The sequence below is a fragment of the Oncorhynchus mykiss genome, chromosome 32, assembly GCF_013265735.2.
Source record: "Oncorhynchus mykiss isolate Arlee chromosome 32, USDA_OmykA_1.1, whole genome shotgun sequence".
Taxonomy (NCBI): domain Eukaryota; kingdom Metazoa; phylum Chordata; class Actinopteri; order Salmoniformes; family Salmonidae; genus Oncorhynchus; species Oncorhynchus mykiss.
In genome coordinates, this window is record NC_050572.1 from 4257294 (window position 1) to 4278183 (window position 20890).

The 20890-nt window shown below is 45.9% G+C and overlaps 1 protein-coding gene across 1 annotated transcript in view; it reads right to left on the reverse strand.

The window, feature by feature from the left end:
* The window catches only part of LOC118946538 (CUB and sushi domain-containing protein 2-like), a 211896-nt gene that overhangs the window by 146401 nt on the left and 44605 nt on the right, over positions 1-20890 (reverse strand). The window contains exon 2 of the mRNA XM_036971825.1: positions 7739-7955. Coding sequence (XP_036827720.1) covers positions 7739-7955 — 217 coding nt within the window. The remainder of the gene's footprint in view (positions 1-7738; positions 7956-20890) is intronic.

Consider the following 20890-nt stretch of genomic DNA (forward strand, 5'->3'; position numbering starts at 1 on the left):
CTTGTCTGCTAAATGATCTATCTAATCCACTACTGTTACTACAGACCTCTGCTAAATGATCTAGTGTATCCCACAGCCATATGTCACAGCCAGATCAGGACCTGACATAACGACAGCTCAGAGTATACTATTCTGTTCTTCTTAAATAGACATTTCCTTCCTATCATACTTCCTGTCTAAAATAAATAATGGATTTATTGTGAAGTTGTAGGCTTTATGACACAGATGTATACCATTTTTAAACTGTAGATGTTTCAAAAGGTCTTCATAGGTGGCTTGTAGACTGTGTGTGGAAGCCAGGAGATGATTAATGTGTTTATGTTCATTAACGGGACAATTACCGTGAGACCGGCAGGACAATCACCGGCTGACAACATTGTATGAACGCCCCAGCCCTAATACAGACACTCCAAAATACGAATTTCCAATAGCTTTCAAACATACCTGACCCAGAATGGACCCTGGACCACCTTTAGAAGTCTGAAACACTACTGTACAGAACTGTCCACTACAGACCTGTTAGTGTTACTGTCCACTACAGACCTGTTAGTGTTACTGTCCACTACAGACCTGTTAGTGTTACTGTCCACTACAGACCTGTTAGTGTTACTGTCCACTACAGACCTGTTAGTGTTACTGTTACTACAGACCTGTTAGTGTTACTGTTACTACAGACCTGTTAGTGTTACTGTTACTACAGACCTGTTAGTGTTACTGTCCACTACAGACCTGTTAGTGTTACTGTCCACTACAGACCTGTTAGTGTTACTGTCCACTACAGACCTGTTAGTGTTACTGTCCACTACAGACCTGTTAGTGTTACTGTCCACTACAGACCTGTTAGTGTTACTGTTACTACAGACCTGTTAGTGTTACTGTTACTACAGACCTGTTAGTGTTACTGTTACTACAGACCTGTTAGTGTTACTGTCCACTACAGACCTGTTAGTGTTACTGTCCACTACAGACCTGTTAGTGTTACTGTCTACTACAGACCTGTTAGTGTTACTGTCCACTACAGACCTGTTAGTGTTACTGTCCACTACAGACCTGTTAGTGTTACTGTCCACTACAGACCTGTTAGTGTTACTGTCCACTACAGACCTGTTAGTGTTACTGTCCACTACAGACCTGTTAGTGTTACTGTCCACTACAGACCTCTGTTAGTGTTACTGTTACTACAGACCTGTTAGTGTTACTGTCCACTACAGACCTGTTAGTGTTACTGTCCACTACAGACCTGTTAGTGTTACTGTTACTACAGACCTGTTAGTGTTACTGTCTACTACAGACCTGTTAGTGTTACTGTCCACTACAGACCTGTTAGTGTTACTGTTACTACAGACCTGTTAGTGTTACTGTCCACTACAGACCTCTGTTAGTGTTACTGTCCACTACAGACCTGTTAGTGTTACTGTCCACTACAGACCTGTTAGTGTTACTGTCCACTACAGACCTGTTAGTGTTACTGTCCACTACAGACCTGTTAGTGTTACTGTTACTACAGACCTGTTAGTGTTACTGTTACTACAGACCTGTTAGTGTTACTGTCCACTACAGACCTCTGTTAGTGTTACTGTCCACTACAGACCTGTTAGTGTTACTGTTACTACAGACCTGTTAGTGTTACTGTCCACTACAGACCTGTTAGTGTTACTGTTACTACAGACCTGTTAGTGTTACTGTCCACTACAGACCTGTTAGTGTTACTGTCCACTACAGACCTCTGTTAGTGTTACTGTCCACTACAGACCTGTTAGTGTTACTGTCCACTACAGACCTGTTAGTGTTACTGTTACTACAGACCTGTTAGTGTTACTGTTACTACAGACCTGTTAGTGTTACTGTCCACTACAGACCTCTGTTAGTGTTACTGTCCACTACAGACCTGTTAGTGTTACTGTCCACTACAGACCTGTTAGTGTTACTGTCCACTACAGACCTCTGTTAGTGTTACTGTCCACTACAGACCTGTTAGTGTTACTGTCCACTACAGACCTGTTAGTGTTACTGTCCACTACAGACCTGTTAGTGTTACTGTTACTACAGACCTGTTAGTGTTACTGTCCACTACAGACCTGTTAGTGTTACTGTCCACTACAGACCTGTTAGTGTTACTGTCCACTACAGACCTGTTAGTGTTACTGTCCACTACAGACCTGTTAGTGTTACTGTTACTACAGACCTGTTAGTGTTACTGTCCACTACAGACCTGTTAGTGTTACTGTCCACTACATACCTGTTAGTGTTACTGTCCACTACAGACCTGTTAGTGTTACTGTCTACTACAGACCTGTTAGTGTTACTGTCCACTACAGACCTGCTAGTGTTACTGTCCACTACAGACCTGCTAGTGTTACTGTCCACTACAGACCTGTTAGTGTTACTGTCCACTACAGACCTGTTAGTGTTACTGTTACTACAGACCTGTTAGTGTTACTGTCCACTACAGACCTGTTAGTGTTACTGTCCACTACAGACCTGTTAGTGTTACTGTCCACTACAGACCTGTTAGTGTTACTGTCCACTACAGACCTGTTAGTGTTACTGTCCACTACAGACCTGTTAGTGTTACTGTCCACTACAGACCTGTTAGTGTTACTGTCCACTACAGACCTGTTAGTGTTACTGTCTACTACAGACCTGTTAGTGTTACTGTCCACTACAGACCTGTTAGTGTTACTGTCCACTACAGACCTGCTAGTGTTACTGTCCACTACAGACCTGTTAGTGTTACTGTCCACTACAGACCTGTTAGTGTTACTGTTACTACAGACCTGTTAGTGTTACTGTCCACTACAGACCTGTTAGTGTTACTGTCCACTACAGACCTGTTAGTGTTACTGTCCACTACAGACCTGTTAGTGTTACTGTCCACTACAGACCTGTTAGTGTTACTGTCCACTACAGACCTGTTAGTGTTACTGTCCACTACAGACCTGTTAGTGTTACTGTCCACTACAGACCTGTTAGTGTTACTGTCCACTACAGACCTGTTAGTGTTACTGTCCACTACAGACCTCTGTTAGTGTTACTGTCCACTACAGACCTGTTAGTGTTACTGTCCACTACAGACCTGTTAGTGTTACTGTCCACTACAGACCTGTTAGTGTTACTGTTACTACAGACCTGTTAGTGTTACTGTCCACTACAGACCTGTTAGTGTTACTGTTACTACAGACCTGTTAGTGTTACTGTCCACTACAGACCTGTTAGTGTTACTGTCCACTACAGACCTGTTAGTGTTACTGTCCACTACAGACCTGTTAGTGTTACTGTCCACTACAGACCTGTTAGTGTTACTGTCTACTACAGACCTGTTAGTGTTACTGTCCACTACAGACCTCTGTTAGTGTTACTGTCCACTACAGACCTGTTAGTGTTACTGTCCACTACAGACCTGTTAGTGTTACTGTCCACTACAGACCTGTTAGTGTTACTGTTACTACAGACCTGTTAGTGTTACTCTCCACTACAGACCTGTTAGTGTTACTGTCCACTACAGACCTCTGTTAGTGTTACTGTCCACTACAGACCTGTTAGTGTTACTGTCCACTACAGACCTGTTAGTGTTACTGTTACTACAGACCTGTTAGTGTTACTGTTACTACAGACCTGTTAGTGTTACTGTCCACTACAGACCTCTGTTAGTGTTACTGTCCACTACAGACCTGTTAGTGTTACTGTCCACTACAGACCTGTTAGTGTTACTGTTACTACAGACCTGTTAGTGTTACTGTCTACTACAGACCTGTTAGTGTTACTGTTACTACAGACCTGTTAGTGTTACTGTTACTACAGACCTGTTAGTGTTACTGTCCACTACAGACCTGCTAGTGTTACTGTCCACTACAGACCTCTGTTAGTGTTACTGTCCACTACAGACCTGTTAGTGTTACTGTCCACTACAGACCTGTTAGTGTTACTGTCCACTACAGACCTGTTAGTGTTACTGTCCACTACAGACCTGTTAGTGTTACTGTCTACTACAGACCTGTTAGTGTTACTGTCTACTACAGACCTGTTAGTGTTACTGTCCACTACAGACCTGTTAGTGTTACTGTCCACTACAGACCTGTTAGTGTTACTGTCCACTACAGACCTGTTAGTGTTACTGTTACTACAGACCTGTTAGTGTTACTGTCCACTACAGACCTGTTAGTGTTACTGTCCACTACAGACCTGTTAGTGTTACTGTCCACTACAGACCTGTTAGTGTTACTGTCCACTACAGACCTCTGTTAGTGTTACTGTCCACTACAGACCTGTTAGTGTTACTGTCCACTACAGACCTGTTAGTGTTACTGTCCACTACAGACCTGTTAGTGTTACTGTTACTACAGACCTGTTAGTGTTACTGTCCACTACAGACCTGTTAGTGTTACTGTCCACTACAGACCTGTTAGTGTTACTGTTACTACAGACCTGTTAGTGTTACTGTCCACTACAGACCTGTTAGTGTTACTGTCCACTACAGACCTGTTAGTGTTACTGTCCACTACAGACCTGTTAGTGTTACTGTCCACTACAGACCTGTTAGTGTTACTGTCCACTACAGACCTGTTAGTGTTACTGTCCACTACAGACCTGTTAGTGTTACTGTCCACTACAGACCTGTTAGTGTTACTGTTACTACAGACCTGTTAGTGTTACTGTCCACTACAGACCTCTGTTAGTGTTACTGTTACTACAGACCTGTTAGTGTTACTGTCCACTACAGACCTGTTAGTGTTACTGTCCACTACAGACCTGTTAGTGTTACTGTTACTACAGACCTGTTAGTGTTACTGTCCACTACAGACCTCTGTTAGTGTTACTGTCCACTACAGACCTGTTAGTGTTACTGTCCACTACAGACCTCTGTTAGTGTTACTGTCCACTACAGACCTGTTAGTGTTACTGTCCACTACAGACCTGTTAGTGTTACTGTTACTACAGACCTGTTAGTGTTACTGTCCACTACAGACCTGTTAGTGTTACTGTCCACTACAGACCTGTTAGTGTTACTGTCCACTACAGACCTGTTAGTGTTACTGTCCACTACAGACCTGTTAGTGTTACTGTCCACTACAGACCTGTTAGTGTTACTGTCCACTACAGACCTGTTAGTGTTACTGTCCACTACAGACCTGTTAGTGTTACTGTCTACTACAGACCTGTTAGTGTTACTGTCCACTACAGACCTGTTAGTGTTACTGTCCACTACAGACCTGTTAGTGTTACTGTCCACTACAGACCTGTTAGTGTTACTGTCCACTACAGACCTCTGTTAGTGTTACTGTCCACTACAGACCTGTTAGTGTTACTGTCCACTACAGACCTGTTAGTGTTACTGTTACTACAGACCTGTTAGTGTTACTGTCCACTACAGACCTGTTAGTGTTACTGTTACTACAGACCTGTTAGTGTTACTGTCCACTACAGACCTGTTAGTGTTACTGTCCACTACAGACCTGTTAGTGTTACTGTCCACTACAGACCTGTTAGTGTTACTGTTACTACAGACCTGTTAGTGTTACTGTTACTACAGACCTGTTAGTGTTACTGTCTACTACAGACCTGTTAGTGTTACTGTCCACTACAGACCTGTTAGTGTTACTGTTACTACAGACCTGTTAGTGTTACTGTCCACTACAGACCTGTTAGTGTTACTGTCCACTACAGACCTGTTAGTGTTACTGTCCACTACAGACCTGTTAGTGTTACTGTCCACTACAGACCTCTGTTAGTGTTACTGTTACTACAGACCTGTTAGTGTTACTGTTACTACAGACCTGTTAGTGTTACTGTTACTACAGACCTGTTAGTGTTACTGTCCACTACAGACCTGTTAGTGTTACTGTCCACTACAGACCTATTAGTGTTACTGTCCACTACAGACCTGTTAGTGTTACTGTCCACTACAGACCTGTTAGTGTTACTGTTACTACAGACCTGTTAGTGTTACTGTCCACTACAGACCTGTTAGTGTTACTGTCCACTACAGACCTGTTAGTGTTACTGTCCACTACAGACCTCTGTTAGTGTTACTGTCCACTACAGACCTGTTAGTGTTACTGTCCACTACAGACCTGTTAGTGTTACTGTCCACTACAGACCTGTTAGTGTTACTGTCCACTACAGACCTGTTAGTGTTACTGTCCACTACAGACCTGTTAGTGTTACTGTCCACTACAGACCTGCTAGTGTTACTGTCCACTACAGACCTCTGTTAGTGTTACTGTCCACTACAGACCTGTTAGTGTTACTGTCCACTACAGACCTGTTAGTGTTACTGTCCACTACAGACCTGTTAGTGTTACTGTCCACTACAGACCTGCTAGTGTTACTGTCCACTACAGACCTGTTAGTGTTACTGTCCACTACAGACCTGTTAGTGTTACTGTCCACTACAGACCTGTTAGTGATACTGTTACTACAGACCTGTTAGTGTTACTGTCCACTACAGACCTGTTAGTGTTACTGTCCACTACAGACCTGTTAGTGTTACTGTCCACTACAGACCTGCTAGTGTTACTGTCCACTACAGACCTGTTAGTGTTACTGTCCACTACAGACCTGTTAGTGTTACTGTTACTACAGACCTGTTAGTGTTACTGTTACTACAGACCTGTTAGTGTTACTGTCCACTACAGACCTGTTAGTGTTACTGTCCACTACAGACCTGTTAGTGTTACTGTCCACTACAGACCTGTTAGTGTTACTGTCCACTACAGACCTGTTAGTGTTACTGTCCACTACAGACCTGTTAGTGTTACTGTCCACTACAGACCTGTTAGTGTTACTGTCCACTACAGACCTGTTAGTGTTACTGTCCACTACAGACCTGTTAGTGTTACTCTCCACTACAGACCTGTTAGTGTTACTGTCCACTACAGACCTGTTAGTGTTACTGTCCACTACAGACCTGTTAGTGTTACTGTCCACTACAGACCTGTTAGTGTTACTGTCCACTACAGACCTGTTAGTGTTACTGTCCACTACAGACCTGTTAGTGTTACTGTCCACTACAGACCTCTGTTAGTGTTACTGTTACTACAGACCTGTTAGTGTTACTGTCCACTACAGACCTGTTAGTGTTACTGTCCACTACAGACCTGTTAGTGTTACTGTCCACTACAGACCTGTTAGTGTTACTCTCCACTACAGACCTGTTAGTGTTACTGTCCACTACAGACCTGTTAGTGTTACTGTCCACTACAGACCTGTTAGTGTTACTGTCCACTACAGACCTGTTAGTGTTACTGTCCACTACAGACCTGTTAGTGTTACTGTTACTACAGACCTGTTAGTGTTACTGTCCACTACAGACCTGTTAGTGTTACTGTCCACTACAGACCTGTTAGTGTTACTGTCCACTACAGACCTGTTAGTGTTACTGTCCACTACAGACCTGTTAGTGTTACTGTCCACTACAGACCTGTTAGTGTTACTGTTACTACAGACCTGCTAGTGTTACTGTTACTACAGACCTGTTAGTGTTACTGTCCACTACAGACCTGTTAGTGTTACTGTCCACTACAGACCTATTAGTGTTACTGCAGAGGTCTAATCTCCAGTGCCCTATTCTGCTCACTGATCCCACTGGGAGATATGTTGAATCAACTCACATTGCAGAGGCTAGTGCCAACTCAATGCATCAGGGTTTTTCCTGATCCTGTCACCTTGCCAAGGAAAAGTCATGTCCCTATTAAGCCCAACCATCTTATCGCAAATCATCCAAGTTCATAATTCTGACCTGGTCCTAAGGTTCCCCGGGCTGGGCGGACCGTCGTAGACAGACAGCAGGTCAAAGTCTTCCTCTAGAGCGAAACCTTGGAACACCAGCTGTATCCTGTTGTGTTCTGCTGCCAGGATCACCCACGTACAGTTGGCATAGTTGGGGTAACCGTACGGGTAGCCAGGGCTCTCTATCGTACCGTTGGGGCTCTGGAGAGAATAACTGCAGTTCTGAGCTGTTGGGGGGAAATGGAGAAGGGGGGGGGGGGGTGAATGGAGAGAGGGAGAACATGTGGTTAGCAAAGTAGACTGAGAAACAAGTAACATTAAAGGGGATATTTGCAAGTTCAAACACCAACAAAGTGGACACTACTGTCTTGGTAAAGCTAACAAACAGATGGCTAGTGCATCACTACTGCCTTCCTGAGACCTAGTACTAGATGCAGAAATGCTGTGGCTGTCTGTCAGTGATGCAGAAATGCTGTGGCTGTCTCTGTCAGTGATGCAGAAATGCTGTGGCTGTCTCTGTCAGTGATGCAGAAATGCTGTGGCTGTCTCTGTCAGTGATGCAGAAATGCTGTGGCTGTCTGTCAGTGATGCAGAAATGCTGTGGCTGTCTGTCAGTGATGCAGAAATGCTGTGGCTGTCTCTGTCAGTGATGCAGAAATGCTGTGGCTGTCTCTGTCAGTGATGCAGAAATGCTGTGGCTGTCTGTCAGTGATGCAGAAATGCTGTGGCTGTCTGTCAGTGATGCAGAAATGCTGTGGCTGTCTCTGTCAGTGATGCAGAAATGCTGTGGCTGTCTGTCAGTGATGCAGAAATGCTGTGGCTGTCTCTGTCAGTGATGCAGAAATGCTGTGGCTGTCTCTGTCAGTGATGCAGAAATGCTGTGGCTGTCTGTCAGTGATGCAGAAATGCTGTGGCTGTCTCTGTCAGTGATGCAGAAATGCTGTGGCTGTCTGTCAGTGATGCAGAAATGCTGTGGCTGTCTCTGTCAGTGATGCAGAAATGCTGTGGCTGTCTGTCAGTGATGCAGAAATGCTGTGGCTGTCTGTCAGTGATGCAGAAATGCTGTGGCTGTCTCTGTCAGTGATGCAGAAATGCTGTGGCTGTCTGTCAGTGATGCAGAAATGCTGTGGCTGTCTCTGTCAGTGATGCAGAAATGCTGTGGCTGTCTGTCAGTGATGCAGAAATGCTGTGGCTGTCTGTCAGTGATGCAGAAATGCTGTGGCTGTCTCTGTCAGTGATGCAGAAATGCTGTGGCTGTCTGTCAGTGATGCAGAAATGCTGTGGCTGTCTGTCAGTGATGCAGAAATGCTGTGGCTGTCTCTGTCAGTGATGCAGAAATGCTGTGGCTGTCTGTCAGTGATGCAGAAATGCTGTGGCTGTCTCTGTCAGTGATGCAGAAATGCTGTGGCTGTCTCTGTCAGTGATGCAGAAATGCTGTGGCTGTCTGTCAGTGATGCAGAAATGCTGTGGCTGTCTCTGTCAGTGATGCAGAAATGCTGTGGCTGTCTGTCAGTGATGCACAAACACCTCGGCTTTCTCAGTCAGTGGTGCAGAAATGCCTTTGATCTCTCTATTAGTGGTGCAGAAAGCCAAGGTATTTCTGCATCCCTGACTGAGTATAAGCGGTGCTTCTTGAGTATGCCTCGTTACATTACAAGCATAGGAACAGGCATGTGCACAAACACAGGTATCCACACACATACACTACCAATCCATTTTTGGGTCACTTAGAAATAACCGTGTTTTCCATGAAAACATACATGAAATTAGTTGCAAAATGAAAAGGAATTATAGTCAAGATGTTGACAAGGTTATAAATAATGATTTTTAATTTAAATAATAATTGTGTCCTTCAAATTTTGCTTTCGTAAACTAATCTTCCATTTGCTGCAATTACATCCTTGCAGACCTTTGGCATTCTAGTTGTCCATTTGTTGAGGTAATCTGAAGAGATTTCACCCCATGCTTCCTGAGGCACCACCCACAAGTTGGATTGGCTTGATGGGGGACTTTTTACGTACCATACGGTCAAACTGCTCCCACAACAGCTCAGTAGGGTTGAGATCTGGTGACTCTGCTGACCACTCCTTTCTAGACAGAAAACCAGCTGACCGCTTCTTCCCTAAATAGTTACTGCATAGTTTGGAGCTGTGCTTTGGATCATTGTCCTGTTGTAGGAGCACATTGGCTCCAATTAATTAAGCGCCGTTCACAGGGTATGGCATGGTGTTGCCTTCTTCAAGATCCCATTTACGTTATACAAATATCCCACTTTACCACCACCAGAGCACACCCAGATCCATCACATTGCCTCCACCATGCTTGACAGATGTTGCAAGATGCCGTCAAAGGGGACGAACCCGGGGATCAGGAGCGGACCGGTCACCCCTGCTGATGTGCGAGAATCTGTCACGCCAACTGAGGCACTGGAACCTGTCAAGTCAGCTGGGGTGCGGGAACCTAACAGATCGGTTGAGGCAGGGGAGCCTGGCAATCTGGCTGAGGCATGAGAGCCTGACGAGCCGGTGGAAGCAGGGGAGCCTGATAAGCCGGCTGAGGCATGAGAGCCTGACGAGCTGGCAGAGGCAGGGGAGCAAGGCGAACTGGCTGAGGAAGGGGAGCCTGGCGAACTGGCTGAGGCATGAGAGCCTGACGAGCCGGCTGAGGCATGAGAACCTGATGAGCTAGCTGAGGCAGGGGAGCCTGACGAGCTGGCTGAGGCATGAGAACCTGACGAGCCGGCTGAGGCATGAGAACCTGATGAGCTGGCTGAGGCATGAGAACCTGATGAGCTAGCTGAGGCAGGGGAGGCTGGCAAACTGGCTGAGGCATGAGAACCTGACGAGCTGGCTGAGGCATGAGAACCTGACGAGCTAGCTGAGGCAGGGGAGCCTGGCGAACTGGCTGAGGCAGAGGAGCCTGACGAGCTGGCTGAGGCAGGGGAGCCTGACGAGCTGGCTGAGGCATGAGAACCTGACGAGCCGGCTGAGGCATGAGAACCCGACGAGCTGGCTGAGGCATGACAACCTGACGAGCTGGCTGAGGCATGAGAACCTGACGAGCCGGCTGAGGCAGGGGAAACCTGACGAACTGGCTGAGGCAGGGGAGCCTGACGAGCTGGCTGAGGCAGGGGAGCCTGGCGAACTGGCTGAGGCATGAGAGCCTGGCAAACTGGCTGAGGCATGAGAGCCTGAAGCAGTTCCCGGACCCAACATCATTACTCTGACACAAAAAAATAAAATTAAAAAGCACCCTGATGCTTCCCTTAGGTGAGGTGTTATTCTGCAACGAGTGCGCTGAGATTCGGGAAGCAAGTTCAGGGAGTGTTTTAATAAATAAAAGAAACAATGAAAAAGAACCACAAACAAGGCACCAATATGAAAACAGAGTCAATAACACCTGAGGAAAGAACCAAGGGGAGTGACAGATGGATGGAAGTGACGGAGTCCAGGTGATTGTCATGAGGTGCAGTCGAAGGTGACAGGTGTGCAGGATAATCAGCAGGCTGATGACCTAGAGGCCGTAGATGGAGTATACCTGACATCTGTGAAGGGAGTAGTACAAAGTGAGGTACAAGCTCTTCAGTTTCTTGGCAATTTCTTGCATGGAATAGCCTTCATTTCTCATAACAAGAATAGGCTGATGAGTCTCAGAAGAAAATTATTTGTTTCTGGCCATTTGGAGCCTGTAATCGAACCCACAAATGCTGATGCTCCAGATACTCAGTCTAAAGAAGGCCAGTTTAATTGCTTCTGTAATTAGAACAACATTTTTCAGCTGTGCTAACATAATTCCCGAAAGGGTTTTCTAATGATCAATTAGACTTTTAAAATGATAAACGTGGATTGGCTAAAAACGTGCCATTGGAAAACAGGAGTGACGGTTGCTGATAATGGGCCTCTGTACAGCTATGTAGATATTCCATTAAAAATCTGCTGTTTCCAGCTACAATAGTAATTTACAACATTAACAATGTATAAACTGTATTTCTGATCAAATGTATGTTTTTTTAATGGACCAAAAATTAGCTTATCTTTCAAAAACAAGGACATTTCTAAGTGACCCCAAAATGTTGAACGCTAGTGTAGATGATTACACACAAAATTACACACACGACAATATATGACCAAAACAAGCCCCTGGACAATCCCCTTCACAAGCTTCTTGACAAACTTTTGACAATCCCCTTGACGATGCCCATTGTTAAAACCCTTGACAACCCCCTTGACAAGCTCCTTGACAAACCACTTGAAAATCCCCTTGACAATCTTTTGACAATCCCCTTGACAACCCTTTGAAAAGCCACTTGAAAATTCCATTGACTATACCCTTCACAAGCTCCTTGACAATCCCCTTGACAATCCTCTTGATAAGCCCCTTGAAAATTCCATTGACTATACCCTTCACAAGCCACTTGACAATCCGCTTGACTATTCCCTTGACAATCCCCTTGACAAGCACCTTGACAATCTCCTTGACAAGCCTCTTGCAAATCCCCTTAACACTCCCATTGACAAGCCCCTTGAGAAGCCCCTTGACAACCCCCATGACAAGCTCCATGACAAACCACTTGAAAATCAACTTGACAACCCTTTGATAAGCCCCTTGCCAAGCCTCTTGAATACCACCTTGACAGGCTCCTTGACAAACCATTTGACAATCGCATTGACAAGCCCCTTGACAGGCCAAATGATAATTCCTTGGACAATTCCCAGGACAATCCCCTTCACAAGCCACTTGACAATACCCTTGATAATCCGCTTGACAAGCACCTTGAAAAGCACCTTGACAATCTCCTTGAAAAACCTCTTGACAATGCCCTTAACACTCCCCTTCACAAACCCCTTGACAATCCCTTTTACAAGCCTCTTGACAATCCCCTTGACAAGCCTCTTGAAAAGCCCCTTGCCAAGCCTCTTGAATACCACCTTGACAGGCTCCTTGACAAACCATTTGACAATCGCATTGACAAGCCCCTTGACAGGCCAAATGATAATTCCTTGGACAATTCCCAGGACAATCCCCTTCACAAGCCACTTGACAATACCCTTGATAATCCGCTTGACAAGCACCTTGAAAAGCACCTTGACAATCTCCTTGAAAAACCTCTTGACAATGCCCTTAACACTCCCCTTCACAAACCCCTTGACAATCCCTTTGACAAGCTCCATGACAGTCCCCTTGACAACCCCATTGACAAGCTTCATTACAAACCACTTGACAATCCCAATGACAATCCCCTTGACAAGCCCCTTGAGAATCCCCAAGACAAGCCCCTTGACAATCCACTTGACAAGCCCTTTGACAAGCCCCTTGACAATCCCCTTGACAAGCCACTTGAAAATCCACTTGACAAGCCCCTTGACAAGCCCCTTGACAATCCACTTGACAAGTCCTTTGACAAGCCCCTTGACAATCCCCTTGACAAGCCCCTTGACAATCCACTTGACAAGCCCCTTGACAATCCCCTTGACAATCTCCTTGACAATCCCCTTGACAACCCTTTGACAAGCCCCTTGACAAGCCCCTTAACAAGCCCATTGACAAGCCCCTTAACAAGCCCATTGACAAGCCCATTGACAAGCCCCTTGAGAATACCCCTTGACAATCAATTTGACAATCCCCTTGACAATAACCTTGACTTTCTCTTTGACAACCCTTTGACAATGTCCTTAACACTCCCCTTGACAAGCCCCTTGACCATCCCCTTGACAACCCCATTGACAAGCACCTTGACAATCCCCTTGACAAGCCCCTTGACAAGCCCCTTGACAATCCACTTGACAAGCCCTTTGACAAGCCCCTTGACAATCCCCTTGACAAGCCCCTTGACAAGCCCCTTCAAAAAACATTTGACAATCTACTTGACAACCCTTTGACAAGCCCCTTGACAAGCCCCTTGAGAATCCTCTTGAGAATCCCCTTGACAAGCCCTTTGACAAGCCCATTGACAAGCCCCTTGAGAATCCCCTTGACAAGCCCCTTGACAATCCACTTGACAAGCCCTTTGACAAGCCCCTTGACAATCCCCTTGACAAGCCCCTTGACAATCCACTTGACAAGCCCCTTGACAATCCCCTTGACAATCTCCTTGACAATCCCCTTGACAACCCTTTGACAAGCCCCTTGACAAGCCCCTTAACAAGCCCATTGACAAGCCCCTTAACAAGCCCATTGACAAGCCCATTGACAAGCCCCTTGAGAATACCCCTTGACAATCAATTTGACAATCCCCTTGACAATAACCTTGACTTTCTCTTTGACAACCCTTTGACAATGTCCTTAACACTCCCCTTGACAAGCCCCTTGACCATCCCCTTGACAACCCCATTGACAAGCACCTTGACAATCCCCTTGACAAGCCCCTTGACAGCCCCCTTGACAAGCCCCTTCAAAAAACATTTGACAATCTACTTGACAACCCTTTGACAAGCCCCTTGACAAGCCCCTTGAGAATCCTCTTGAGAATCCCCTTGACGAGCCCCTTGACAAGCCCATTGACAAAACCCTTGAGAATCCCCTTGAGAATCCCTTTGAAAAGCCCCTTGACAAAACACGTCAATCACTTTTACATGCCTCTTGACAATCCCTTTGACAACCCTTCGACAACCATTTTGACCAATATCCTTGACAATCCCCTTGACAAGCCCATTGCCAAGACCCTTGACAATCCACTTGACAACTCCCTGGACAAGTTCCATGACAAACCACCTGACAGCCCCCTTGACAAGCCCCCTGACAATCCCCTTGACAATCGCCTTGACAACCCTTTGACAAGCCCATTGCCAATCCCCTTGACAAGCCTTTTTGACAATCCTCGTCACAAGCCTCTTGACAAGCCCTTTGACTAGCCCCTTGAAAATTGTCTTGACAAGCCTTCTTGACAACCCCCTTGACAAGCCTCTTGACAAGCTCCTTTACAATCCACTTGACAATCCTATTGACAAGCCCCTTGACAAGCCCCTTGACATGCCCCTTGACAATCCCCTTCACTAGCCCCTTGACAATCCCCTTGACAAGCCCCTTGACAAGCCCCTTGACAACCCCCTTGTCAAGCCCCTTGACAACCCCCTTGACATGCCCCTTGACAACCCCCTTGTCAAGCCCCTTGACAACCTCCTTGACAATCCCCTTGACAACCCCTTTGACCACCCCCTTGACAATCCCCTTGACAACCCCCTTGACAACCCCCTTGACAATCCCCTTGACAACCCCCTTGACAATCCCCTTGACAACCCCCTTGACAACCCCTTGACAATCCCCCAGTGTCACCACAACATATCACCATTTATCTAGCTGCAGGCAATTAATATTGGAGTGTTGTAACATACCACAATCACTATGTATCTATTGGCAGGCCATTAGCATTGGATTGCTATAACATGCCATTATCACCTTGTATCTAGCAGCAGGCAATTAGCATTGTAATGCTATAACATGCCATTATCACCTTGTATCTAGCAGCAGGCAATTAGCATTGAAATGCTATAACATACAGTACCGTAATCACCATGTATCTAGCAGCAGGCTATTAGCATTGGAGTTCTACTCGCTAGCCCTCCCACCACTTTACACACTCCATCTATTTATAAACCTCCACGGACACGCTTTTTTCCATAAACCGTCATGATGCGATTATCCAGTCCCTCGGGCAATGGTTGAGGGGATTGTGATCTCTCCTTGTCGTCGGAAAGAGATACTCACCAAGGTTAATAATGTCAAAGTTCATTTGCACTGAGAATAGTCAATTCCCACGCAGCCACACATGTGGGCCCCGGGATCTGTCAGTCAACGGTCGTCACGGTGACCAAGCCACAGACGACGAAAGGAAAGGAGAAAGGGTCTGACTCCCAAATGTCCCCGTATTCCCTATGGGGTATACTACTTCAGGCAGACCTGGTACAACCCTGGTACATAGGGAATAAGGTGCTGTTTGGGATGCAATAAATTAATCTAAGGAGGGGTGGGATCTAAGGAGGGGTGGAATCTAAGGGGTGGAATCTAAGGAGGGGTGGAATCTAAGGGGTGGAATCTAAGGGGTGGAATCTAAGGGGTGGAATCTAAGGGGTGGAATCTAAGGGGTGGAATCTAAGGGGTGGAATCTAAGGGGATGGAATCTAAGGGGTGGAATCTAAGGGGTGGAATCTAAGGGGAGGTGGAATCTAAGGGGTGGAATCTAAGGGGTGGAATCTAAGGGGTGGAATCTAAGGAGGGGTGGAATCTAAGGGGTGGAATCTAAGGGGTGGAATCTAAGGGGTGGAATCTAAGGGGTGGAATCTAAGGGGATGGAATCTAAGGGGTGGAATCTAAGGGGTGGAATCTAAGGGGAGGTGGAATCTAAGGGGTGGAATCTAAGGGGTGGAATCTAAGGAGGGGTGGAATCTAAGGGGTGGAATCTAAGGGGTGGAATCTAAGGGGTGGAATCTAAGGGGTGGAATCTAAGGGGATGGAATCTAAGGGGTGGAATCTAAGGGGTGGAATCTAAGGAGAGGTGGAATCTAAGGGGAGGTGGAATCTAAGGGGAGGTGGAATCTAAGGGGAGGTGGACTCTAAGGGGGGGTTGGAATCTAAGGAGGGGTGGAATCTAAGGGGAGGTGGAATCTAAGGGGAGGTGGAATCTAAGGGGAGGTGGAATCTAAGGGGGGGTTGGAATCTAAGGAGGGGTGGAATCTAAGGGGAGGTGGAATCTAAGGAGAGGTGGAATCTAAGGAGAGGTGGAATCTAAGGGGAGGTGGAATCTAAGGGGGGGTTGGAATCTAAGGAGGGGTGGAATCTAAGGGGAGGTGGAATCTAAGGGGTGGAATCTAAGGAGAGGTGGAATCTAAGGGGAGGTGGAATCTAAGGGGAGGTGGAATCTAAGGGGAGGTGGAATCTAAGGGGGGGGTTGGAATCTAAGGGGAGGTGGAATCTAAGGGGGGGTTGGAATCTAAGGAGGGGTGGAATCTAAGGGGAGGTGGAATCTAAGGAGAGGTGGAATCTAAGGAGAGGTGGCATCTAAGGGGAGGTGGAATCTAAGGGGGGGTTGGAATCTAAGGAGGGGTGGAATCTAAGGGGATGGAATCTAAGGGGTGGAATCTAAGGGGAGGTGGAATCTAAGGGGAGGTGGAATCTAAGGGGAGGTGGAATCTAAGGGGGGGGGGGGGGGTGGAATCTAAGGAGGGGTGGAATCTAAGGGGAGGTGGAATCTAAGAGGGGGGTGGAATCTAAGGAGGGGTGGAATCTAAGGGGATGGAATCTAAGGGGTGGAATCTAAGGGGAGGTGGAATCTAAGGGGAGGTGGAATCTAAGGGGGGGGGGTGGAATCTAAGGAGGGGTGGAATCTAAGGGGAGGTGGAATCTAAGAGGGGGGTGGAATCTAAGGGGTGGAATCTAAGGAGGGTTGGAATCTAATGAGGGGTGGAATCTAAGGGGTGGAATCTAAGGAGGGCTGGAATCTAAGGAGGGGTGGAATCTAAGGTTGGGTGGAATCTAAGGGCACATGAACAGGGTAAACTCATCCCCAGGGTAAACTCATCCCCAGGCTATAAGCCGGCTGGCTCCTCATATACACTACATAGAGAACAGGGTAAACTCATCCCCAGGGTAAACTCATCCCCAGAATAAACTCATCCCCAGGGTAAACAGGTAATGGTAGAACTGGAATATTAGGCTACACTATAATATATGCATACAGTATTGACTTAGTCCCCAAAATATATTCCCCTTTCAACAATACAAAGTAGAGCAGAGAAAGGGAGGGAATAAGAACAGAGAGAGAGAACTACAAAATGCTATTTATGCAATTTTATGCTTTCCAAATGGCACCCTATTGGTGGAAAGTAGTGCACTATGAAAGGAAAAATAGGTCCATTTGGAAGGCATTACAAGCTGTTGTTCTCCCTTCCTTTGTTCCACTCAGACACGGATGTGAATTTCAATGGCGGATGATTAAAATGCATTTCGGAAAGCCAAATCGGAAGACATCTGTCATGTGAATAGCCCATATTATTCATTAAAAAAAAAACAATTAAATAAGCAAATGAAACAGCAAGGAAAAGACAATTTTAGCATGTTTGCTCATCCATAGCATGACAAAGAGTGTGTCACAAATGGCCCCTTATTCCATGTATTCCCTATTGGCCCTGGTAGAAAGAAGTGCACTACAAAGGATACAGGGTGCCAGTTGGGAAACAACCCAAATATGCCATTGTTGGAGACTAATGAGATATGAAAGCTTTATTGGTACTGTAGAATGTACAGTGAATTAGGAAAGTATTCAGACCACTTGACATTTTCCACATTTTGTTACTTTACAGCCTTATTCTAAAATTGATTAAATTAATGTTTTTTCCACATCAATCTACACACAATACCTCATAATGACGAAGTGAAAACAGGCTTTTATAAATGTTTTCAAAATGTATTATAAATAAAAAATAAAAAATCCTATTTTGCATAACTATTCAGACCCTTTGCTATGAAACACGAAATTGAGCTCAACTGCATCCTGTTATCATTGATCATCCTTGAGATGTTTCTACAACTTAATTGGAGTCCACCTGTGGTAAATGTAATTAATTGGACATGATTTGGAAAGGCACACACCTGTCTATATAAGGTCCCACAGTTGACAGTGCATGTCAGAGCAAAAACCAAGCAATGTGGTCAAGGCACAGATCTGGGTTAGGGTTACAACAAAATTCTGCAGCATTGAAGGTCCCTAAAAACACAGTGGCCTCCATCATTCTTAAATGGAAGAAGTTTGGAACCACAAAGACTCTTCCTAGAGCTTGCCGCCCGACCTAACTGAGCAATTAGGGGTGAAGGGCTAGGGAGGTGACCAAGAATCCGATGATCATGCTGACAGAGTTCCAGTTCTACTGTGGAGATGGGAGAACCTTCCAGAAGTACAACCATCTCTGCAGCACCCAACCAAACAGGCATTTATGGTGGAGTGGCCAGACTGAAACCACTCCTCAGCAAAAGGCACAACAGTCAGATTGGAGTTTGCCAAATGACACCTAAAGGGCTCTCAGACCATGAGAAACAAGATTATTTGGCCTGAATGCCAAGCGTCACTTCTGGAGGAAACCTGGCACCATCCCTATGGTGAAGCATGTTGGTGGCAGCATCACGTCTGGAGGAAACCTGGCACCATCCCTACGGTGAAGCATGGTGGTGGCAGCATCACGTCTGGAGGAAACCTGGCACCATCCCTACGGTGAAGCATGGTGGTGGCAGCATCAAGTCTGGAGGAAACCTGACACCATCCCTACGGTGAAGCATGGTGGTGGCAGCAGCATCATGCTCTGGGGATGTTTTTTTATGGTGGCGGCGAGACTATTGAATCCATTTTAGAATAAGTATGTCACGTAACAAATTGTGGAAAAAGTCAAGTGGTTTGAATACTTTTCCGAGGGCTCTGTAAAAATGGATTCTACCAAGGCATTTTGTCTTATACAAACACAATACATCCTTGGAAACTTGGGAAACAGTGTGATGTTCTTCAATACAAAGTGGGTTTTTTTCAGCGCTGCACAAACATACCTCATTTCCCTAATCAGCTAATCATCATGTTGTTGATTAGTTAAAGGGAAGGACTGAAGAAAACTCTGGGAATATACATTGGCCTATTATCATTCATTTCAATCTTCCAAGGTACAGTCTTGCTACCTGTGCCTGTGTGCCTCCCTTCAGCTCCGGGATGGAGGTGGGGGCCACAATAAAACCTGAACTAATCATGAGGGGCTGTACTTGCCCCTAATTTTAAAGCAATTCTTCTCATTTTGCCACAGGGAAGAGAGTAACAAGAGCTGTTTGTCACCTATGTTCATGCTATTCTACACATTTTTCTATAAGCTGGAGAGAAATCTTTGCAGTTTTTAATATGATATCTGAGTGAGACTGACTAACAACATCAATGGGGGCCCTCTGGGAGGTAAATTTGACCACGATTACTACGAGGAAATTGATCGGAGGGCGGTCAGCTCTAGCTGCACCTAGCCCAGTCCATCAGTTATCCAACAGGAAGTTAAAGCACAGAATGAATTCTTGTTTTTAAGAACATTGAGGCAGATTTCAATCTGAAAATCTTTCCCCACCTACAGTATAAAAATAGGTAAGGAAGATAGCTGCCTATGGAACACCCAGGGATAACCTCAGTACGGCTGAAGAGGGATGCTGCACATACACACAGATCGTTTAGCATTTCTGCCATGCCGGGGAGTGTGTGGACGCAAAGCACCAGGCACCGGCAGAAAAGAAATCCCGATATGACACACAACAACACACTGTTTGTTGTCTTTCGTCCAGTTCTAGCATGGCACACTGGGGCAGGGGTGAAATAGAGAGGAGAGGAGAGGAGAGGAGAGGAGAGGAGAGGAGAGGAGAGGAGAGGAGAGGAGAGGGGAGAGGAGAGGAGAGGGGAGGGGAGAGGAGAGGAGAGGAGAGGAGAGGAGAGGAGAGGAGAGGAGAGGAGAGGGGAGGGGAGGGGAGAGGAGAGGAGAGGAGAGGAGAGGAGAGGAGAGGAGAGGAGAGGAGAGGAGAGGAGAGGAGAGGAGAGGAGAGGAGAGGAGAGGAGAGGAGAGGAGAGGGAAAAGTGTCATCTTCTATTTTTTAGGAGGATAAAAACCCAATCCAGTGGGCGTGTTTCCATCAGGCCTGAACATTGTTGACTCCTCAGAGAGATTCTGTCTGGCAGAAATAAGACCCACTTTTAGCTTTTCGAGGACCTAGAGTGCATACTTTACACCTGCAAATGAACCCAGACGACTTGAAACGCCCTAGACACAGTTCCATTTAGTTCAGCAACAGTGAAGCTAACTCCAATGCAGAAGTGTTTGTGTGGAATAATTTCTAAAAATGTCTCAGGTCCTTTTACAAAAGTCAAAGGTGGGAAACACATAAAACACAGGAGAAGCCCATACCTACGGTACATCACACAGACACAGGAAACCCTCTGAGATACATCACACAGACACAGGAGAAGCCCATACCTACGGTACATCACACAGACACAGGAAACCCTCTGAGATACATCACACAGACACAGGAAACCCTCTGAGATACATCACACAGACACAGGAGAAGCCCATACCTACAGTACATCACACAGACACAGGAGGAGCCCATACCGACAGTACATCACACAGACACAGGAGGAGTCCATACCTACAGTACATCA